Source organism: Agelaius tricolor, unplaced genomic scaffold (assembly GCF_023055355.1).
Source record: "Agelaius tricolor isolate 1412-34295 unplaced genomic scaffold, bAgeTri1.0.p SCAF_4, whole genome shotgun sequence".
Lineage (NCBI taxonomy): Eukaryota > Metazoa > Chordata > Aves > Passeriformes > Icteridae > Agelaius > Agelaius tricolor.
This window is the reverse complement of record NW_027269264.1, coordinates 6,759,892-6,784,682: the sequence shown is the minus strand read 5'-3', so window position 1 is coordinate 6,784,682 and position 24,791 is coordinate 6,759,892. Positions and strand designations below refer to the sequence as shown.

At 35.4% G+C, this 24,791-nt stretch overlaps 1 protein-coding gene across 1 annotated transcript in view; it reads right to left on the bottom strand.

Annotated features, from left to right (window-relative positions):
- The window catches only part of SHOC1 (shortage in chiasmata 1), a 47,973-nt gene extending 23,518 nt beyond the window's left edge, over positions 1–24,455 (bottom strand). Inside the window, exons 1-14 of the mRNA XM_071424464.1 lie at positions 24,387–24,455; positions 20,560–20,689; positions 19,876–19,957; positions 18,113–18,297; positions 15,677–15,839; positions 13,690–13,792; positions 12,831–12,987; positions 11,449–11,556; positions 7,953–8,082; positions 7,036–7,130; positions 5,811–6,053; positions 4,245–4,691; positions 1,737–1,862; positions 140–316 (exon numbers count right to left, since the gene is read on the bottom strand). Of these exons, the coding sequence (XP_071280565.1) occupies positions 140–316; positions 1,737–1,862; positions 4,245–4,691; positions 5,811–6,053; positions 7,036–7,130; positions 7,953–8,082; positions 11,449–11,556; positions 12,831–12,987; positions 13,690–13,792; positions 15,677–15,839; positions 18,113–18,297; positions 19,876–19,957; positions 20,560–20,689; positions 24,387–24,455 (2,215 nt within the window). The remainder of the gene's footprint in view (positions 1–139; positions 317–1,736; positions 1,863–4,244; positions 4,692–5,810; positions 6,054–7,035; positions 7,131–7,952; positions 8,083–11,448; positions 11,557–12,830; positions 12,988–13,689; positions 13,793–15,676; positions 15,840–18,112; positions 18,298–19,875; positions 19,958–20,559; positions 20,690–24,386) is intronic.
- Between the last annotated feature and the right edge of the window lie 336 nt (positions 24,456–24,791).

Genomic DNA, 24,791 nt, shown 5'->3' with positions numbered 1-24,791 from the left:
ATAAAAGAGGAAATCAGTTGTAACTCTATAAGAGAAACTGTTAAAAGATTTACCATTCATTTATAAAACATCTTGAACCTTGTCTCACCAATTAAATCTGAATTAGTTTCAAAGAAGAACAGATGTTTTAAAGACATACCTTGTTTAAAATTATCACATATCACTTTCTCTTGTTGTTTCAAGAAAAACCTTGTATGATCAAATTTAACACTGTCAAAGCTCCAAGTAACAGAAGCAAGTACACCCAGGTGTGTCAAATCTTTTAGTACAGGAATAGCTGCTTCTTCCAAGAGGCAGTATGCCTGGCATTGGCTTTCTGGATAACACAACGAACAAAACATAATAATCAAGTTTGGCTTCACATGCCACTACTGGACATGAATATTAAAAAGACCTAGCAAAACATTAACAACTTTATCTTGTTCATGCAAGCTGCAACATTAATGGAAAAAAGTTAACTTGCCACAGGCTCTCCTGAGTGTAGCAATCAGCTCATCCTCACAGCAGGTAACCACACTGCATTTGATAACAAGATCAAACTCCATGAGGAGAAGCTAGAATTTTTTACTCCTGTGACCTACACTAAGATTGTTCTACTATTCAGTTGTTCTACAGCAGCCCATTTCTACATCACAGTCATTTTCAAAATGCTGATTTTTGTTTTGACTGCAGAAATGCTTTAATTTCTCTCTCCTGTTGCATTAAAGGAATTTAGCTTCAAAATTTATTAGAAAAATAATTTAAAAATAAGCTTAAAGCTATGATTCCCATCTCAGATGCGAACAGATGAAAAGACTACTCTAGTCTTTCACTGGTTCTGTGAAAGAAAATCCTATTAAGCACATGGCTCAAATGAATGCATTTCTCAGAAAACCAAACTAATCTCTGCTAGGCCTACAACTTCCTAGGGCTGGATATTTTTAATTTGAGGTTATATATATAGCTTGGATAAATATTTTCTAGGTTCTCCTCTACCATTTCTACTGCATGAGAAAGGTGTTGTCAGTTATGTTCTTTGATACAATGCCTCATACAACAGCCAGAGTTCAAGGGGTAAGGCCCAGTCATATCTGAGATAAATCCATTGCTGATTTCTACGTGTTAAAGACCTTTCCTATCAAAACGACTACTTATCTCTTCCATCCCCATTTCCCATTTACTCAGACAAAAATGTGCAAAATAATAAATGGAAAGTACTAAATGGCATTAAGAGATTTCATGTCTGCTAATTTTGATCAGACATAACTCTAAGTCCCAGTTAGTTACTTTTCTTACCATGCAATTGGCTTTAGTCTTAAGATGGAGCTCCATAGCCTGCTCTCATCTCTGTGCCAAATAAATATCTGTCTACTTGTAATACTTCCAGCCACAAAGAGAAGAGACTAAGTCTAATAATTTCTGTATTTTTCTGAGCACTACTATTTTATATAAAATTCTATTGCAAAACTATATAGAATCATAGAATAAGTAAGATCATTGAGCTCAACTGCTAACCCATGTTCACCACTAACCCGTGTCCCCAAGCACCACATACTCAGGTTTTTTTGACACTGCCAGGGATGGTGAGTCTACCACTACCTTGGGAAGCCAGTTCCAATGCCTGACTACCTTTCCAATAAAGAAGTTTTTCCCAATTTCCAATCTAAATCTCATCTGGTGCAGCTTGATGCCATTTCCTCTGGTCCTGTCACTTATTACCTGGGAGAAGGTAAAGCAGTTCCAAAAACAGTGTATACCTGATGGCTGAATATTGATAGTGATACTGTCTTTATTCTCTTGGGTATTTTCCTCTGTTTTTACAGTCTCACAAAAAGAATCATCCTCTTTGAGAATACTCATATGCTGATCTTCAGGCTGTACCACTAAATAAGAAACCACAAGTGAATATTTAGCTAATCACAAAACCAGCTCAATAAATAAGAAAACTGCTCTATAAATTACTCTACATGCAAAAAAAACCCTTTCAAATGAAGTTGTTTTTGTGGAATATACATTTTCTCTTTATGAATTCTTTATTGTTTTCCTAGGCTTATACAGTACAAAAATCCACAAGATGCAAAAGCAGATTAGGCCCTCTCAGCCCTCACAGCCCAAGAAGTTAAGCATTATCAGATTGCTCTTCCTAAGAGTAGAAATACAGACCTGGGAAAGTTAAGGAGCTGGTACTACTGGTCTATAATATAGTTCCATAAGAAACCTCATATGCCTTTATATGGAGAAAAAACATGCATGACAGAAAAATGCTGCTGACCATAAGGAGCTCAAAGTACGAAAAATACATCAGTGAATGTGAGTAGAAAAGTTTAGATACTTTAAGCCATGTGGAAAGAACACAGAAGTTGCAAATGAAAAAAAAAAAGAGAAAAAGAATTGCATATTGAAAATAATTTTTCTCCTCTCATCTAGCTATCTTTTGCAACTTGTTAATATTTCTAAGTAGCCTTCCCTTCTTCTTGATACATACAGATGCATGAGCTTCAACTTCTGGCCACAAAGCTTCTTCTCTTTATTTCTGATTATTTTTCTGTGAGAGGGGTTCTTATTGAATATTCTTATAAATATTATTGACTTTTCTACTTAAGAATGCCACTTCCCTCAGCAAACAAACTAATAATACAGAGACAGAAGGCAAAGAAAAACTGAATTTTTATTCTAGTTAACTTAGATAACTTGCCTTACTTTGAAAAGATATCTGGGGTTCAAAACTGGATCACTGAGTTGTTTCTACTATTTTCTTCCTGCGTATTTTCTAAACATTACACACAATGATATCTTTAAAAAAATAAGTCAAACAACAAAGAGGCCTTCCAGGCACCTCTAGCCTTTCTACTTTTCAGTTAGAGTTAGAATGACCCTTGATAAAAACTTTTCTTTATTGCAAAAGGATTCTATGTTTTATATCATTTCTACATCGATGTGGCTCATCACAGACCCCTCTATTTTAATGGCTTCTCCAGATGTCAGGCGTAACTGATCCGCACACTGTGGTCTACCTGTGCACATATCCTAATCTGCATTGAATCTTCTTAAACCCTCCCAAGCCTACTCGAGAATGCGACAGCTTGTCTTTCAATACGCTTGGATTCCTCGTTAGGCGATGCAGTGCTGGCCAGGGTCCACTAGACGGCAGCATAAAACTTCAGGTACCTCAGTCTCTTACTTCTAAAATTTGGATTATTGCTTTCTGACGCCATGAAAAGTTTTATGCATCTTCGACACAGTCAGAAACACATGAATTTTACAAAAAAATAATTACTCCCAAAAGATTACATAAGCTTTCAATTAAACAAACATCCCAACTCTACAGGAATTATTGCTGAGGCTTTTATGTAACAACTGTTTTGTTTTGTTTTGTTTTGTTTTGTTTTGTTTTGTTTTGTTTTGTTTTGTTTTGTTTTGTTTTTAATGCTAGGACATTTAACTAAAACACAGATAAAAGTTATTGTAAAAATTCTCTCTTGAAAATCCAAAAAGTTTATCAAAAATTTTTTTTACATATAATTACATTCTGAAAAGTGAATTTGGATGTATGCCACTGTTACCTGCCACTTTATGTCACAGATAATTCTTTTTCAAAACAAATAAGAAAGTTCTTCTACTTTTTTTACCTCTCTGCTATTTTGCACTCCTTCAATGCTGAGCACATAACCTGATATTCTTTTCCAAGTACTGCCATCAACAAGAACAGGCCTACCAACAATTTTCTGTTTTCCCTAATATCTGTTCTGGTGCATTGTTTGATGAATTGATGGGGCTTGCACCAACGTCAATAGCTCAAATGAACAATTCCTGTTCATTTCCTAGGCTACAGAAGTGAGTACTGATATTTGCCATCTGACAACTACAATGAATTTGAGGATTACTACTTCTTCAAAGTGGCCAGGAGATCCAATTTAGAACATATGGATGGAAGAGATCTCCTGAATTAAGTACCATTTACAGTTACTTTGTCAGAATAGGAATAAACTCAAATATTTATTTTATGAAATATCACTTCCAACAAAAAAAAAAAGCACCCCCGCCCCCAGCTCATCCCAAGTAAACCAACCAATCAAAATCCTCTAATATATCTAAGGGAAAACAACAAAAGGTAAGATATGTAGCTAAAAATTCAGTTTAAGACCATAAAAATGTTGCCAATTTACTTCAAATAATTGACTAGGATGAACTAGCATCTGTTGTAACTGGTGAAATGGAGAAGAATTTAATCTGGATAAAATGGCAGATTAAACTGGTTCACATACCTTTTTCAGGTCTATCTACATAATATTTTTCCTCTCTTTGGGTGACTGTATATTTAGATCTCATCATAATAAAGTTGTTCAGATCAGAATCATCGTTGGCCCATTTAGAAGCAAGTGCAAGTGATGCAGGCTTTCCACTACAGGATGATTTGTCTAGTTTAGAAGACACATCTTTACAGCTGTCTGATTCAGATGGTTTGGGGGTTTTCTTTTCTTGGTTTAAGAAGAAAATTGCCTCTTCTGTCTTAATCTTGCTTATGCTTCCTCCAATAAGCTCTGCCACAGATGTATTTGTACTGTGAATTTTGGCAGGTAACAGAGCACTCACAGCAAAGTTCTGCCTTTGAATCTGCAGTGACAAGTCAGGATTAACTACTTTCTCTGATGAATGTCTTTCAGCAGAAAGCAGCTCTTGGTTTGTCACACAATTCTTCTCCTCGAGCCATCCTAAAAAATACAATTTAATTTATGTGCTGCGACACAGATTTTTTTTCTTTTCTTTCTCCTCATTGGAATTAAGGACTTTGGGTGATTTACAGAGAAGGTATTTTTACAAACTTCTTCTTTGCGCCTTCTCAGATCACTAGGATCCCTTTTCAGAAAACTTGCACTGACTAGTTCTAAGTAAAAATGCACAGTATTAAGATACAGAAGGCGAGGCTATTGTTTGAAGTTTTCACCATCTACATGGAATTTATTGATGTTAGATTTCTAGAAAGTGAGATGAAATACATTTCATTAGGAAGAAAAATTGTCAAATTTTGTTTCCTAGAGGGAAAAAAGAAGAACGCAAACAGTTCCATCTGAAGATATGCTTCACTAGAACTACAACTTTTTTGCACTCTGGCTTCACATCCATCTGAAACACAGCAGCTAAACAATTAAAGAATGTAAAAAGCAGTTAATTGGAAATGTTCCTGCATGAGCAGTATCTATGTGTTTCACAATATATCATGTTACTGAAAATCCTTGGAGTTCTACAACCACAACTGGTGCCTTGCAGTCTAGCCATAGCTATACAACAAAATCTGAATAAGTTTTTGCTTTTTGTGTTGAAGTTTGATTACAAGAATGCAAAAATGTCCACGAAAAATTCTGAAGTGATGAGCTGTTCAAATTTGAAATAGTCTGCATAAAAAAAACCCTCTACAGTCTCACAAAACAAGGAGTTTTCACTGTAACATACTCCCCCCACTGACCTTGTGCAGGTAGGACTATGTGAGTATCTGCTTTATTAAAATATTCCAAAGCAAAACTACTACTTCTTAAGAAATTATCCTGAATGAAACTATTTTATTAAAAAATGACTGGTGGAGGCTATTCTTCATCTGCACAGTAACAGTAAAAAATGACTTTGTGTAGTTCAACACTTTCTTCCTCCAATTTCTTTTAAGTTAGTGAATTAATTGCAGTAGTGCCCTTCCTTCATTTTAATGTAAAACATTTTGTTCTTAAGAAAAAATTAATTTCCTTTGTTCTTGGAGATCTGTAACTCCCTGCGTGATTCTCTGTTTAAGTACCAATCTTTGCCTTTTTATTACTTTTTTTAAAAAAGAAGATACTTACTTTCTAATTGATATGTTGTAAATTGTGTGAATGTTTCTACTTCTGTTGGAAGCAGACTGTTTGCATTACTTCCATCCATATTGAATTGTTCCAAAATTTCTACAGCTGCTGGATTTAAAACCCTATGAAGCCACCAGCCCTCCTCTAGTGAGCCAAGCATTGGTGCTTCAACCTCAAGTAGCAGTTTTTTCTGCAGCTCTCTCAGTGAATGATGCTGATGTGCAAGGTTAACAGCTGGATGCTCTACAAAAGAACCAAAAATTAACATATAATATCAATAAACTAGAAAGATGAAAACAGAATGTCCTTTCCAAAATGAAAGCTCCCAAGTACTCCTGGCCTATTACATGTATCTGTTATTCATACTTCCATTTGTAACTCTGTGTCCAACAATAGATTTAAGAGCAAAGTGGTTAACTTTATCAGAGGAAGTGTGCTTTTCTGAGTTCTGTGAGTAAAAGGGGTGAGGGTTTCAATTTTTTTTTCCAAATCTAATAATGTGCATCTGCATAACTAAAGTTACAAATTATCTTGTTAATTATCTGCGGGTTATTGTCATGGTTACAAAGAATTATCATATCCTTAGCTGAAAAAAAATTAACTGAAACAGTAATGAGCATACCATATGTTATTTTCAATTATAAATCAAAGTACAAATGAATTGGACAACAAAACAAGTCAATATACAGAACTTAATCCTGAGACTTGTAAAATGAAGGCAAATAAAGTGAAATGAAAGAATAGTAGTAATATATACTCTGGCACTTTCATGAATAGCCTGCAGCTTGTTTTGGTTTTGTGTATTCCGCTTCTCTTCTACTCTTGGGAAGTTACAATATTATTTTCCATTAACAGTACTACTGTATTGGTTGCTACATATTTTGAAACATTATTTATAGGAAAATAGCACACAGGAATGAATTAAACAGATTACCAAATTTCAACTTATTTCATATAATAGTAGTGAACACTGTCATAAAAAAATAAAACTCTTGTTTAATTCACATTTTCTCCATAGAAGGATACATGGCATATCAACCTCTGTGTTGCCATACTCTAACTTCTTCACATAATAAAAACTTCACAGGGTTACAGTAACTGAATAAACTTCAATGGCTCAAATATGTGCTCTGTAATATAACATTGTATTTTCTGCTATATTTCTGCATGTACATGTAACTTGTAAACATCAGTTAGAAATTGATCATCAATTAGAAATCCTTACCAACAAGCAAAAGAGAGCTCATATTATCCCGATACTTCTCTGATTGCCATACCAAAGATTCTAAGAATTCCCTAGAGGGCTCTGCAATCAAAATACTATGAAGAACATAAAAAAAATGTGCAGGTATGAAATTTAGGAGCATTAAATTTAGCATTGAATTTTTATTTATATAGATACACTTTTAAAGATATACTTTGTCTTTAAATTTTCAGTTCATTCATTCATTCACTCATTCCTGAATTTTTTTTTCCTATCCATACGGAGGACAATAGGAAAGAGTAAGAGAAGGAGCCATCAAGGTTGGGTAATGAAGTAAAGCAGCACTGAGTGAAAACTCTGTCTAGACGGTGGCTCCCATCCCAAAGGGATATTGAAATTCTTCCTGCATATGTTAGAAAGATAGCAAGGCAAGAAACGCTAGTCTCAAATAAGATGAGAAAGAAAAGAGGGAGCAATCCTAATCCTATATTGGCATGAAAAGGCCTGAAATTTATTGTTGGAGGGTATCCCTGAAACAGACAATACTTTCTTACTGTATCTCTTCTGGACATTTTGCAAGTGATCCTTGTGCAACATATGTGCTTGCCATAAGCATAAATACATGCATATACATGCCCATACATATACTTGCTAAATACTTTAAATATTTACTGTTGCCTACTGCAAAAACAAGACTGGATTTTCAGGCTATAAAATCCTCCCAGAGAAAGAGGACTACAGAAGCAACTTCCTTTCCTTTTTCAGACACCTCTAGAAAACCACACATATGGACTGTGCATTCCATCACTCTTTCACACAAAATACAATATATTTGCAGCTCAAAGAATGTAAGTACCAATTCATAAATACAGCGAAGCTATTTTTTCATTAATTTTGAGGATTCATGACAGAATTTGTCACTACCAAGGTTTCATTACCTGTTACCAGAGAGAGAACTAGGTTCTTCTTGAAGTCCTCTGCACAGAAAATTAACCCATGATCTTTGTTGTCTGCATGGAGGAGTTAAAGGCACTTCCATTTCATCTTTCAAATATGGAATATATTCAGCTGGAAATTGCATAAAGCCCCAGCCAAAACAAAAATAAAAATCAAAATCACAAAGCTACTTGTGAATGAAATATACATGCTTATGAATCTTACACAAGTGAAGTTCTGGATTAAAAGAGATAATATTTTCATGGGACAATTCAATAAGCTATATGCCACACACATATAATTTCCAGACAGTTTGGGGAAACAATTGTAGATCACATTCCTTGATGTAGTTCTGGGTACATACGCTTCACAGATAAGATTATTTTTATAATTAAATCATCAGGTATCACAGCTGAGATTTTGATATTTATCCATAAATGAAGTTAATTAAGTGGGAGAGAGACTATAGGCAATATTGTGGTTGCTGTAAGAAAAGCCTCAGGAACTTCAAAAGCAGTCAGGATTTTAATGAAAAAAAATATTCTTTCAAGCAGAATTAGTTCTCATTTAAATTTCTAGGGAGATCACTAAAATGAATTACAACACCAGTTTTTGGTTTTAGTTGTTTTTTTTTTAAAGCAGTATACAATAAACCTGGCATGTTAAAAGTCCTCTACAAGTAATTTTGAACATTCTTTTTTTTCTTCCTCCCAATTATATTAAATGTGGACATATTAATGATTACTGGGTTTTATTCAAGTCTTATTACAAATTTGCGACTTCATTGATTTTGGTGGTTCACATGATTGACCTGGTATTAGTCTCTCCAGCATTCTACCAACCCAAAAGTAGAAACCACAAAAACCATAGTTGTTCCATGTTCTGTGATAACTAAGGCATATGAATGTGAATAAATCAGTGCCTCCACAAGGAAAAACACTTATAATGTTCATTCCACCAGGCAGCAAGTAGATGCAATCATCATACCCACATTGCCTGGACAATTGGCACAAAGAAGCCTATGAATCAGTCACCTGTCCAGCTGTTCACAGCTTCTCCTTGAAGGACCTAACAAGCTGATTGTTAGGCAGGAAGAGTAAGGGACAGTGATAGAAAGCCAGAGGACACAAACATATCAGAAAAATGGGGAAAAATATAAGAAATTAAAGTGGGTACAAAATAAAACAACACACTTCCAGTCAGTATAACTTCTTTTCCACTTAGAACAAAAAAGGTTCAATAAACACATACTGTGAACTTCAGCTCACAAACCAGTTTTTGTGAGGAGCAACAATTTTAGGACTTTACTTTGAACAGGACAGAAGCTGGTCTCAGGACAGCAAAAATACCTGCTGTATCTAAAAAGAACTCTTCTTTCTCTTTGAGCAATACTATTCATATTTGTTCTTGTCTAGTTATTTATGCCTTTGAGACTGGAATTCTTTATCAGCTACATTAGTTAAACTCTGCCTACACTCCGAGTAACATTCCCTTCTCAGAACATTGCTGACTCAGAGAACTATCTTGTCTCTCAATGCCTTTTTTAAACAAACTCAGTGACTAGAGAAAGAATGCTCAGTCTTATAACTGCTTCTTCACTGAATTCAAGCAAACATATTTCACTTCTGGTAACGCATAAAGAGCAAAATTAATTAGAAGGAGAAGACTGCTTGATAGCAGAAGTTTCTGTATTGGGTGTCAGGTTTCAGTTGAGATACCTGAGAGTCTTCTAGCTACCTATGCTTGCACACATTTGTAGGTCTCTAGCCTACAGACCTGAGTCCGTCCTAAAAAAAAAAAAAAAAGGAAAAAAAAAAAAGAAAAAAAAAAAAAAAAGAGAGAGAGAGAGAGAGGGATGGAAGCTGATTGTGGCCTAACAATAGAATTCTGGTAAACCAGAATTAGGTAAATTAGGTAAACAGAATTAGGTAAACCAGACCTAAGAGAGCAACTAGTAATAAAGACTAACGCAGCCACTTTTTTTAAAAGACAATTCAAGATGGCCTGACCACTCATCTACTGCAGAAGAATGGACAATACCCAAGAGAAGATCACAGTCAATTTTTTTGTACTACATACAGGGCAAGAGTCAGATCTACCGCACTTAAGCCCCTCCTGCTTGTAAGCTTTAGAAGTAAAGACCAGTCAGAGAGCTGACTACACACAGATTACAGTTTATCATGCTAGACAATAATCCCCAGATCTAAAACAGGCTTAACTTTATCTTGATGGTACTTGGTGTGTTTGCATTGAGCTTTTATATCAGACACTTTGAACGATATGATTGTTCCAACCAAAACTCCACTACAATATAGTATCTAAAGCATGGTACTATTAGTACTATTAGCCTGCAGGGGACAACTATCAGCTAAATTTAAAACTTGTTAAAACTAGGATGATAAGAAAGGTCTTGGTCTGGAGAAAACTCAACATTTCTTGAGTATTTCAATAACTCCTGTATGGAAAACTATCAAGTAAACAAGCACTGATGGATAATACTGCTACTGTCCACTCAACAATGGATAGATCTTTTCATAGATAGGATATACATGAGGATGAGATGTACATGTATCATCATGCTCAGATCACATTTATTTGTAAATGTTGCTCTTTGTGCAGGCTCTTCTACATTAAACAAAAGGTGAAAAATGTCACCAGCACAGCCATTTTCCTGCCTTGCTTAGTCAGCCAGAATTTAGCTGTGAATATAGTAGCGCTGGCAAAGACTGTACATTATTTTGAAAGGTTACACCTGGAACCCAAAAAAATAAGGTTGGATGACTAGGTTGAGCAGTAAGACACCAAAGCTACTCAGCACTGGTCAATGGTGTAAACACCATGACTTGGGTTTTCAACATAATAAAGGTGGACACATATTGTGCATTCCCTGATTCTAGTGCAGGAGAAGAAAAGATTCAATGCACATTAGCACATACTTAACAGGTGAAGTTAATTTCTGTAGAAAACAATTCTGGCTTTATTTCCCAATCACACATAATTACTGAACCATTTGCAAAACAGGATATCTGCACAGCAGTTTTCAGTCTCTAGAATTTATAAACACAGCACTGCTACCTGAATTGTTCTCCACCACCCTCTTTTGAAAGCATTTATATCAGACTTTAACAAACTTTAAACTGTGCTCTTTGACTCCACAATTTTAATCAATCTGCCTTAACTTTCATCTACCTGCTCTCAGTAGATGAGTTGCTAGATATAAAAAGATCTAAAAATCTAATAAAGTGCAAAAGTTATAGACATTGCTTACAGCCAAAAGCAACATGAAGGAATTGTAAAGTTGCTTGTGTTTAGACTGTAAAGCTCTACAAAGGAGCATTTCACATCTACCTCCTTATGGTGTGGGTACAAAAGAATAGATTACACAAAGGGAATCTTCTTACCTATGTGGTACATGTTCTCCCAAAAATAGAATATTAGAGAAACTACTTGAAAAATTTATCTTAAATATCCCCCCTTGATTAATACAGATCTTCCTACCTGACTTCCCGAATTCCAACATACTTGTGCTAATACTGGAGCAAACCTCTTGTGGAATGGCCCCGTACTTGGATATTTCTACTTTGCATGTAATTTCTCCTTTGAGATCTGAAAACAGATTTTAAAAGGTGCCATATATGAACCATTTATTAATTTTTCCAGTCAGACCTTTCAGTCTTTTTATAGAACCTCCATGATATATTGTTATGAAAAATTAATCATGCTTGGTAGCTCCAGATGCTTTAACTGACTAGAGCAGTGCTCAGTCTTGTCCCTTAAGTGACAAAAAAATCCCCCCCCCAATATTGTACAGTCACTATCTGAATTATCCCAAGATCTTATGACTACAATGATTTCCAGAACAACTAAGTAGCCTAAATATAATTTACTAGGAGTATGTGTCCGTAGATCCCTTTTGCTACCAAAAAAGGACTAAAACAAAACCACCCACAATAGGTTGACTTTTATGTACGGAATCCTCAAATCTCTGCAATCTCAGCTTCAAACATGACACATACTAAATATATCAGGGAGTGCACATGAAACTGTTTCAGTCAAATATCCACTTTTAAAAGTGGATAAAAGTATTGTTTCTGTCTTCAGTTAGAGACTGGTTTACTTCAAACTGTTGTCCTATGAGACACAGAATTCAGCACACATCCTCCATCTTCAGATGCATTAAGCCTCCTTCTTTGAGCTGCTTCCTGTCCACCAAAAATGTGGAAAATGATTTATTTTGACTTTAAAAAAGCCCAACCCTCAGGCAATGCCTTTTTCTTTTAACTAAACAAAATACTGTCATACAAATCAATCCATTAGCCAACAACTGTCATCAAAGTTATATTTATCAGTAGTCTAAAAGCATTCAGTAATTTTTCAAAAATTCCTTTCAAGAAACTATTACTGTCATTGAGAATAACCCTGTTATGGAAATATTTAACCATTTTCCCCCAGAAGTCTGCTTTTGTGTTTGCAATTACAATGCAACAAAAGCATTTTTTATAGTATGACTGTTCTGCATATAATCTTCTTAGAGATGACTCTGAAAGTAAACTTAAAAACATATTAGAGAGCACAGCACCAAATTATTATAGCTATATTGATTACATATCACAAATCACAGCTCATATTACTTTTGTGTTCAAGATTACAACACAGCCCTGGACTGAGTCAAATGGCAAGTTGTTTACTACCCCTAAAGGAGACCTTTCTAATATCAGAAATTTGGGTGTAACAAAGGTCCTAGTTCATCAGCATAACTTCTCATCTGATAAACTGTGAAGTAATTTTTAAGTGAACTCAATATAAAAGAGTTTGATTATGTCAAATGTGTTCAAATGAAAGGAAAATCAGGTCAAGCACTTAAGAAAACCAGCCCTCACCTTCTCTGATCACGTTTTTGCAAAGGTCGTCATCATCTACAGTGACTGGAGCTAAATTTAACACCTCCTTTAGTTCCAAATATGTTGGAATCTTAACACAATCAGATCTGCCATTGTTAGGTTTGCTGAATTCTAAATCAACAGGCAACAGGAAATACTGAAAAAATATTAATCACAACAGAATGGCCAGTAAATTTCCTTTCATGTGACAGTACAGTCAAAGCTTCTTAATATCTTCAAATAACTTTTATCCTAAACCAATTTAAGAGCTCTTAGGAGAGAAATCATTTGACATTTACACAGCACACATGAAGCTTTGCTCAATACAGGGTAAAATACAATGTTACACAACTTCAGATTGAGTCAGTGGAGCATAAAAATTGGGCCTTAATTTACAGTTCCCAACCAAGTACAATCCTCCTTTATTTTACTGAAAGTCTGTTTTTTAGAATTTTGAAAAATGGAGCAAAAAATAAATTTGACTTCTTTAAAAAAAAAGCCAATCTGGACCCCCAAATCCCAGAACATGTCTTGCAGCCTTCTCTTTCCCAAGATCATGTCTTGGCTTCCTGTTCTAATTAATTTTTATTCTTAGTGTAACAAGTATCTACATAAAACTGCAAACACATCAGGTACCAGGACAAACAGCTTGTCAGAGCAGAGATTCCTAAAAACAGCATCCAAGAATTAAAAAACCACAAATAGTATCAGTGTTTCTTAATATTGGAAACATGAAAGCTCGAAACATTTGGCAAATATGAAAAGAACTCAGTAAGATGACTTGCAGGTGAACAAACACACATGCATAACAGAGAATAACCACTAATGTAATACATAGTATGAATCAACAGAATGATACCTCTTCATCTTTTATAGATACAGTACAGAAGCTCTCTTTAATCCCTGGCAAATCATTTTGACTCTCTTCCATCTTCATTCCATGTTGGAAAGTCAAACATTCTCTTTAAAAGATCATAAAATCAAGTAAGTGACTTCTCTGTATTACCTAATGTCTAAAATTGAAACTCTTGGCAATAGTTTTGATAGCCATATACATGGCAAACATATTTCTAAATCCATGCCTTTTCTAAGAAGGCAATTCCAGTGCTGATCTGTGTAATCAACCAAAGAAAATTTTTAAGAAATATCTCATTATATGCAGAGTAGAATTGCTTAATTTTGGGGTTTGCCTTAGACAGTTACATCAAAAAACCTTCATATTATAATTCTTCAGCCTCCCAGCACAAAAGTCCCACATGTAAAAGCCCTTTCTGCAAAAGCTGCAGGTCTGATTTCTTCCAATGTACAATTTTTTTTACTAGACAGAAAATCTCTGTAATCTATTTGCCTTATTTATCTTTTGCCACCTTTTGTTCCTATTTTCAGGAAAGATTCAGCATGAAAGAAGGCAGAGTGTGCTCATTACTAGTTAAAGTGAAAACTAAAAGTATGTTCCTGATTTAACTGAAAAACTTTAAAACACTTGGAAGTAAAACTCAGGAATGAAGCTAATACTTGCATTTGTAAAGCACGGACACATGCAGCACATGGATGAAGATTTGTCAGGCAGAAAGAAAATGTTTCATTAGGCGTTTGTGCCAATTACAGGCACTAAATCTGAAGTGACTTGTTAGGAGAGTAACTTCTTCATCAGTCCCTGACACCACTATCTTCCAAAGGAATATTTTAGACCGCAGAGTACAAACTGTTCCGTGTCCAGCCTTGGGATGCTCATTAATTTGAACTCAAGCTGAAGTCTGTCTAATTGAGTCCCTTTCAGCAAATGCATCTCCCTGTGTGCTGCACTAGGAGATCTGGACTCCCACTTTGGACAGGTCCATGGTTTTGCCAGTCAACCACAGGTCAGGAGGTCAGAGCTATTTCTGTAAAGCTTCACATTAGTATTTTTTTTTTCTCCCATTACTGGTATTTCTGAAAGTCATTATAGAATTTGGATCATGGTTTCTTCATGATCCAATACCCACCTCTTTCACTGGGTATTTACAGTATTCACACAGTCTTACATCCAAGATTCACTGCAAGACTGGGGCTCATCTTTGAAAAAACAGGCAAACAACCCCATTCCTTCTTGTTCTACTGTATGGGTACAGTTGGTTCAGTTAGAACCAGTTTTACCTTGCCTGTCAGTCATGCAACCCTTCCAAGTGCAAAGGAACCAATACAAATAGTCCAGACATGAAGTAAATCAGCACAAATATTTAGTCAGGCTTTATAAATGCATATACACAATGAGTGTATTAACAAAATACTAAGCCCATTTTTGATACAGCATACCTGTTTAAATGTGCTGGTTTGTTCAAATTCATGACATAGGTATCACTCTATTAAATTCAATCAACCTAGCAATACAAAACTGAGCAAAACCATAAGAATAAATAATATTTCAACTTGAAGAAATACAATTCAACAGGGTAAAAGCATGGATTTACTGGCAGCATATCTGAGAGGAGAGAAAAAAGGAACATTGAAGCATGTGTAAATCCTAGCCCTACTAAATTTAGTGATACTTTCATGATAGGGAATCAGTCAGTTTGAGAAAGGACTAAGTCCCTTAAAGATGGCACATTTTTTCAGTATTCCAAAACTAATATCCTGATTGCATTTCACACCTACAGAATGTAAGAATGACAATTTCATTAATCCAGTTTTCTTAATGCATGTAAATTTCACCCTCCTCATTTTATCCTAAGATGAAAAGCTGAAGTCTTTACCTGTTGCAAACATAAACTAGTTACAAAGGTAAAATACAACAAACATAAAAATGTTAATGGCATTAAACACAGATGACGTTTTATGTTTAATACTATAGAGAAATTTGTAGGTACCTGAAAATATTCTCTGCTGTTAAAAACTGTCCTTCAGAATCCAAAAGGGGATCTTTCACTAAAAAAAACTGTAGTCTGCTCAGAAGTATTGATAAATTTGGCAATTTTTTACGAAAACTTTCAAGATTGTCAATAAAAACAAACTCCTCTTCCAAACATAAATCTGACAAAATAGAAGAAAAAACATTATAAAACAAGATAAAAATACTAAGAATTATCAGAATAAAGAGAATTGTTGAGCAACTGTTGAAATACAATAAATGTCAGCAAAACAATAAGCTTTTTACTTTAATATTAAATCTTAAAGCATTTAAAGTGCAACGAAGTCTAGACTTCTATGGCCCACATGATAACCTCTAGTTTTCTTTAGCTTTTTCTTTTGTCTTATATAACACCTGTTAAAAACAAAAGGTACTTTTTTTTCCTTGTTTGCACTTTCAAGTATGATAAAGGAACTTCTGAAGTAGGTTCTGGCCAAGAAACTTAGCTCATTGCAATTTTAAATGTAGAAATGATGCACTCGCTCCTCTAAATCTAATTACAGTTCCCTAACTACAAAGAAAAAAAAATTACAAAAAAGGTTGCAAATTACTGGGATTTCAAGAAAGATGACATTGTATCAACACAGGCTGGGAAATGAACAAATCAAGAGCAGCCCTGTGAGCAGGACTGGGGGGTGCTGCTGGGTGAGAGGCTGGACATGACCCAGCCATGGGCACTCACAGCCCAGAAACCCAAACGTGTCCTGGGCTGCAACCAAAGCAGCATGGGCAGCAGGGGAGGGAGTGTCCCTCTGCTCTGCTCTGGTGAGAGCCTGTGGGAATCCATAAAATTAGAGGGTTTTGGGAAAGCTGCAAAAGACAGGCCCCAGATACAGCAGAATTGTGAGTAGAGCTAAAGCAACAGTCATGAAATAGGTCAGCAGAAAAATTATTTAAACTGTAGAAAAGGCAAAGGCAAATAGAACAATAAGTTTGTGTATTAATGTTTGTCTGAATAGCTCTCTAAGCTGCAGAAAGTTTATCTAGTAAGATATTAGGAAGGTTAAAGCTTAATAATGGAGCTCTGTGCGTTGTGTTTTAAGGCTCTTACAAGTAGGTATTGTATTCGAAATAAGCAAGCATTGTTTTAACCAAAGGTACGTGTGCTTATGGTGGTTGGATAGAACTACTGTCAATATGCTTTTGCTTTGTGTGATTGGTCAAGAAGCTTATAAAGTATGTTGTAACATTAAGTTTTCTGGCCTGCTGCCTAGATTGTGAGCTGTTAGCATCTTCCCATTGTCATAATCATGTAATGAGACTGATGCTGAAAAATAAAACAGCTCGAGGCACTTTTCACAGCAGCCCCATCTCATTCGCGTCTGTAAATAGACCCCCTTGCCAGCGTCAAGAGCCCACCTGGAACCCTGCATCCAGCTCTGGCATCCTCAGTAGAAAAAGAAACATGGCCCTCTTGGAGCAGGTCCAGAGGAGGAATCACAAAAACAATCAGAGGAAAGGAACACCTCTCCTGTGAGAAAAGTCTGAGAGAATTGACATATGTTCAGCCTGGAGAGAAGATGTCTCCACGAAAACCCTACTGTGGCTTCTCAGTACTTAAAGAGGGCTTATAAGAAAGGTGGGGATAGACCTTTTAGGTCTTAAGTTTTAAACTTAAGAGGAATAATTTAAATTAGATATAAAGAAGCAGTTTCTTACAACAAGGGAGGTGGTTGACAGCCCATCCCCAGAAGTGAGGTGGTTCCATCCCCAGAGGTGAGGTGCTCATGATGAGGTTGGATGAGGATCTGACCAACCTGAGCTAATTACAGGGGAGTTGGATCCCCGTAAAAGGTCCTTTCCAACCCAAGCCATCACATTATTCTATTTCTTTTGAGTTTAAATTACTGCTCTCCTGAGACAGAAATGATGCAGTAACCACATTTGACACAATCCCTTACATTTCCAGTACGAAATACGTATGTATCTACACACACATTTTACACATATATAATACATATAGAAGGGCAAAGGAAGTTTTTTGTTCTTCTTCCGTATTTTTTACCAATATGGCAGTCTCCTTATTCCCACATCTCCCTTTCACTTCTTGGATGATTCCCTGTCTGTAATGATTCCCTCTGTTCTCTCCTAGTGCCTGGAAATGATGGACACTGATTATGTTCCCACCAAACTGTTTTTTGATGCTAACTCAAACAGATCTCCATAAAGAAATCTATCTTGAACTTCTTTTGGCTTGCATGTCTCTTGAGCTTTTAAAACAAGCCCTGCTTCTCCAGGGAATAAATCTGTCTTTAGTGGTTATACCTTATGCAACTGCAAAGTTTTTGAACACTCAAATGATTTCATCAATATTTCTGGAACATGTGCAAAAAATTACAAAAGTTAACAAGATTACTCAACCAAAACTCAGAAAACAGCGAATTGAACATTTTACCTTGCTGTGGTTCTTCAGTGGCATAATAAATCTTCAAATACTTGTCTTGGGTGGAGTCTTCCTTATAACCATTCTTCATAAGTAAAAAAGATTCTTCTGTGTCAGTCTGAGAGCAAGGATTTGAACTTGGAATAACTTCAATTAAATCATTACTAGTCTGAAACTCTACACAGGAGATAGGTTTCCTAAAAAACACAAAGAATATACCTGATGCTAAAGTTGTAGCAAAATCAATGTTGTAACTTCCCTGACTCCTCAGTGAATCAACAGCACTCAGATGCTCTAAGAAATTGATAATCACCATATTTACTGAAGAAGAATCGAATTTAGAGTTCTCTTTATTCACTGGATCCATGGTCAAACTACATGTTCTATTTTTCCGCAAGAAAAGTCCTTTAAGTTTACACCCGGCATAAAATTGCACAAAAATAAAAAAAAATCAAACCTATTGATGTCATAAGGTTTGTGATAAAAAATTGCTGCTGAAATGTACACTTCTGTTTCAAAAGCCATGAAGAGATGGCAAGTAACAGCAATAGGAAAAAGACAGGGTAAATGAAGAAACAAAACCACTTCTATTTGCTGTAACTTTTCACACTAACCTCAGTACTACTGTTATTTATTAAGAAAATCTCCCTACTGTTTGCCAAATAAGTAGGAAAATCATCTGACTACAGAAAGGAAAAAAAACCCCATGATTTTCCTGAGCTAAGCATGCATCTGGACAAAACAGTTACAATAGTTTATTAAAATATGTGTTAATGCTCTGCTACCTATATACATTGACTGCAACAATATAGTAACTCTGACAAGTGCTGTCATTTCTGAAGCACCCAAATCAGCTCATCTACAATTATTGTACATACTATTCTCATTTCAGACAACTGATTTCTCAATTTTGCATCCTATTGATTTATTAATATTTTTAATAATACTTAGCATTACATCATCTTGCTATTTGCTAGTCATCTAAAGGTAATGCTCATAAAAACAATCAGTGTAGAAGTACATGTCTGAAATTCAGTACAGGACTTCATGTGTAAACAGCAATAGTGGGGAATCTCTGCTACCCATCTTAAAAAAATCAACTATTTTACAACATTTTGACAGTAATTCAGAAATTATTTTAAAGCTATAAGTAGTATATATAGTGGTACTGATAATAACTAATATCCAAAGTTTCACATGGCATAAGCCTCTGAAAATCCATGAACCTTAAAACATTGCCCAAGTTAGAACTTCACTGAAATCACTGGGTTTCACTACAGTTTTATAGATAGAACAAACCTAACTGAGTTGCTTATTTTGAGACTACACAGACCACTTCTTCCGAAGTCAAAGTCCTAGTAAGGCTTTTCTAGAAAATGGCAAATATTTTAATGCAGACCATTCTAAGTACGGAAAAATATTTTTAAGTCACATAGCTATGCTTGTACAGTTACATAAGATAATTGCCTTAGAGAGGAGAGGGGAAACAGCTTATTCTCATGTTCATGCAGTTTTCAGAGACTTTCTCCAATGTTATAAATAGATTACACAACCATTAAAAATTATATAAAGAACCAGTGAACTCCATAAAAACACAATGCTACTTTTAGTGAAAAAACCCATCTTTAAGTTATCTGAAAGAGTGTACAGCTCCAGCACACTTGCTACTATCAGGAAACATCTTCATATTCTGTTTTCATCATTAATACATAAATCACAAAATACCTGAGTGATATAAAAGAAATCATAAATGTTTTTAACTTAAAGTTACTGACTTCTCCAGGAAATCCTCCACAGGTAAACTTTTCTTCCATTGATCCAATACTGAAATAGCCATCATGTTCTGTGTTGAACCAACTAAGATGAAAAGGAAAAAAAAAGTCATGCAGAAAATATTAAAATTAATTTTTATATATTGATTAAATCATTGCAGAGGTTAATCAAACTTTACACATGATGCATAGAAGAAACAACACCTTTAGTTCCCATTAGCAAAGGTAATACAAATGCACAAGAAAGATACAAACATTTTTATGCATGTTCTTCCCTTTGTCATTTGAAGACCTCATTTTTTGCCACATCTCATAAGCTCAGCATCATCTTCCAAACCTCTCCTAACTAAACAGATTCGGTATTTTACTTATCTCTGATCGTTGCTTTTCTTCCATAAACACTTCTCTGGAAAGAAATCTATCCAGAGAACTCTACAAACTAATAAAATATCATCTCATTTATGATGCCTCATATAAAATAATATACTCAAATAAATATCCATTACCCATTTGCTTCAATTTGGACAATGAAGATGTTCTTGAACCTTCAAGAGCTATAAGAAAGGGCATAGTGCTATGTCTGGAATTTTTTTTAAATCAAATTTATCTTATTATGGATAAACATGGACAAGCTTTTTCTTTAATCTACAGTAAATCTAAACTAAACTTAAGGATTATATTACATACTTCTAGTCCATGGCTTCCTATACTTATCATCAGCAAAGAGTCCATTGAGATGATACTTTTCATCTTGATGTAAACAGGGAGGAAAGCAAAGTGATAATTTCCAGATGGAAAACTTCTGCCTTGCCAAGCTCTGAATAAAAAAAAGGCATGTGATAAAATCATGAGAGAGAGCTCCATTCTTTTTGTGCACTGCCTCATTCTTTTTGTGCACTGCCTCTTCAAACATTCCCACTGCTTTCAAGGGTTTTCTTCTTCTTAAGAGAAGATACTAACATCTACATGATTTGCTATTTAACTTTTAATCTACACATCTGAGTACGCAAAATTGAACATACGCTTAGTTAAACTTTAACTAAGCTTTGAATGTGCAATTACAAGTGCCTATCTTAACACTTGGAATGGTCTCCTGAATGGACACATGGATAAGCTGACCAGAAACAATTTAGTATCATTCCTGCTACTGCTGTTTCAAGTGCTTTTAATATTCTAAGGCCTCTTGTCTTTCATGTGTCATTATGAGCTAATGAAAGCCCTTTTAAAGCCTTTCCTTTTCTCTGAAACCAGCGACAGTAATCAATTGAATTCTGGAATGAAATACTTTATGTGGCAAGTTTAGTAACTTTTCACTGAATCCAAGTTCAATAAACTACCTTACAGTTCTTTTGTCACAGAAACCCATGCCTAGAGCATGCAATAGAGCACAGAACCAAAGAATAACCAGTGAGTTCAGGAAGCAAAGAAAAATGATACTTACACATTTGTGTTTAATGAGTTTATAGAAAGAAGAAGAAAGAAGTTGTTCTTTAAAAGTCTGTGGAGTTAAAGGCATATTGGAAAAGAGAACTAGCTATAGTCACGTGGAACAACATAGTGAATGAAACCAGAAACTTTTCTCTAGCTGTAAACCCATTGCCTCACTTCAGCTGTGTTGCTTCGGCTCCCAGAACTGCCCGTCCATTACAACATATGCTGTCAAGCCAAATATAGCCTGTACTGCTAGAAATCTCAGGTGACAGACTAGAAATATTTGAAGTATTTCACTGATTTGGACTTCAACCAGACTAACCATGCTATTGGTGTACTTTTCAAACCTTCCTGTAAGAAAAGAGAAAACTTAGGGGCAAAAAAATCCCAAAACCACAAACCAAAATAAACCAACACTGACAAACAAACAAACACATGGGAAGCAATGAAAACAAATACTGCCACTGCATCAATACAAATCCTTTTTCCATTTCCATTTAATCCTTTGTGGGATAGTTACAATTCTGTAAATGCTAGTTAATTTTAATTAAAAATCCAAAAACTCCTGCCATCATAGCATCTTTTCCTTAAAAGGCTCTTGTGAAAAAACAGATCTGATCCAATGGAGTCCCTCTTGCCTAAGTCAAAGCATGGCATTTTCTCACTGATCTCTTTCACAAATTCTGAATAAAGAAGAGAGAATCAGACAACTATGGGCAGCTGGACCTGTGTCTTCTACATGTTACTGGCCATGTATCAGTTTAGGTAATCTGTATCGAAGTTACTGCTGAAACAACTGCATTTATCATAAAATAAAGGGCAACAGTAAATTTCCTAATAGAGATAACAGGAACAGGAAATGCTACGGATAAGCCTTCCCTTCATTAAAAGAAGCTGTCGGAACTGGCACATAAAAGTTGTCAAAGGACTCATAAGATAAAGAAGAATGCTACTGCTACTGCAGAAGCTGCTGAACAAGTAAGTATATGCAATAATAAAACAGAGATCAGAAAGAAATTTGGAACACCACTGTGTAGTTTTACTGAGGCTAACTTTAGCTTAATAGCTAAAATTGTTTTCTGTCACTGATATTTGTGAAGTGGAAGAAATACATCCTAGAGCTATTATCACAGGTAATAGCTTTAAACCAGGAAAATGGTGCATTTTACAAAATACTTTAAATGAAACAGTTCAAAGTGTAAAGTTTAAGCTAGATTAGTTCAGACTTTATAAAGTCTGATAAAACACAACTTTTCTTGACATTCTCAAATATATAATAGTATTTTTCAAGGCCATTATTAATAGCTGTAGCATTCAATCAGTACATGTTTACCCCTGTTTATCAAGAAAATATAAAGGTCTCTGCACATTTTTCTTCCAACTGAAAGATATTATCCCAGTTCCATTCAGTTTGCATGTATTGTTGGCTTATAACACTAGAAAAACTTGCACTACCAAGATGACTTTGCAATCACACCTACAACACTCAGGAGCATGAAGTATGTAACTCTTGTGTCTAGGATGACTGAAGACTATCTTTCTTCAAAGATACTTATAAAGAGAAGCTGGAAAAACTATACCTGGAATTGATATAAGTGCATAACAAGTATATTAGGAGCAGGATTCTGCATCCACTTGAGTGAGCTAAGTGCAGGAAGCAGTTTGATATAAGGTCATTGAATTCCAGTGTTTCTTAAAACCTGGAAGCTTTAGTCAAGTGCAATTGATAGAGGAAAAATCGACGTAGCTTTTTCTACAGGGCAGCAACAAGGCACGAGAGTGGAACCAGATACTGCAGTTCGAGCACAGCATCTCCCTTGCACAGTCAGATCTGTGTACCTTTAAATGTGTGATCACATCCATTGGCCCCTTGTAGTAGAACCACAGAGCAAGATTTACACTGCTCCAGAGCAGCCATTCAGCAGGTCCCTCAGCATTTCTCTTGTAAAAGTTTTCAGTTATCCTGATGTCAGCACCATCCTCCTCAAAACTCAGGCAAGAAAAGCCATGTAATTCTCTTTTGCATAAAGCCCATGACATATTTTGCTAACACACCTATTTTTGATTCGTAGATAACAAGGAAACAACTGGTGATCAAGCTGAATGGAACTACATTGAGAAGATACCCACACAAACACTGCATGACAGACTGCATACTGCAGGAATTACAACAGAAAAAGAAGTTCTGGTTGCTACAATCTAAGAAAACAGCAGGGACAAACACAGGCACTATACGGAACAGCTGCTGTACCCTAAAGAAAGGGATGTGGGCAATGTTTCATAATACGGATCACAGCTCAACCGCAAGTACTACAGCCGGACCACTTCGCAGGCTGCAATTCTCCAGTTACCTGCTAGGAGCGCTTCTGACTGTCCTTTTACTCTCCCTGAACTCCTGAAGGCCTCATGCCTTGCTAGATTGTTCTGCCCACACACTACAAATACCCCCCTCTGGCAAAGCACGACTCCGCTCCTCTGCAAGAGAAGTCTTTATTTGGTCTGTGGCCTTTCTTTGAAAATATATAAGTGAAAACCAGTTATGACAGGGTACTTTGGGGATAAGAGGTTGTAAAATAGTCATTGTTTGTGTGAGAAAAAAAAAAAAATCTCCTTTCTATGAATTTAATCTAAAACATTGCAAAAACTTTTCCCTACAATCATTAAGGAATACAACATTGTGTATCACTATTCTAATACACACCAAAGTAGCTAAAAAGTTGGATTATTTCTCCAGAAAGTCATTAATTTAATTTCACAGTGTATTCTCCAAAGAAAGCTCTAAGTGGGAAACTTGTATGTGCAAGTAAATCAGTATAAGTAAATGCAACAGACACTAAAAATAACTGATGTTTTACAGTCTGTGCAAAATTGTACCTAATTTTTTTTTATTAAAAAAGCCTGTAATCACTTCACTCTTATCCTACAAAGTGCAGCACAAAAACCTCTCTTAACGAGAATTTGAAAAAAAGTAGTTCTTGTTATCTTTTTTAATGTGCACTCAATCTTTTAGCATAATCTTTTCTCACTTTCACTAAATTTGCTATATTTTGTTCAGACAATTAAGAGAAACAATAAAACCATACCTCATATAAATAGTCTGTTGAGTGATACTTCAAAGCTGCAAACATCTTGTTTTGTGACGTTCTCAGCATTTCAGTTGTCTAGAAGACATACAGAATATGGATCACTTAAAAACTTTTTATATCACCTCAAAATGTTGAAAGAGGAGGTTGAATTTCAGGTTCAACATGAATAGCTTCATCATTTCTAGCACATGCACAATGGACTGAATTTGCTGTAGCAGAAGGCTACACAAAGCATTCAATATTCTTCCTCTGGAAGGATGTAACAGACCAACTACAGACTATGAACATTTGATTTCTTTCTGAAAGAACTGGGTTTTTAAAATTTTTTTAGCTACGCTTCTTGGTGTTTATTTCTCAGAAAACCTCTAGCACCATTAACAGAATGTAGGCAATACAAATTAT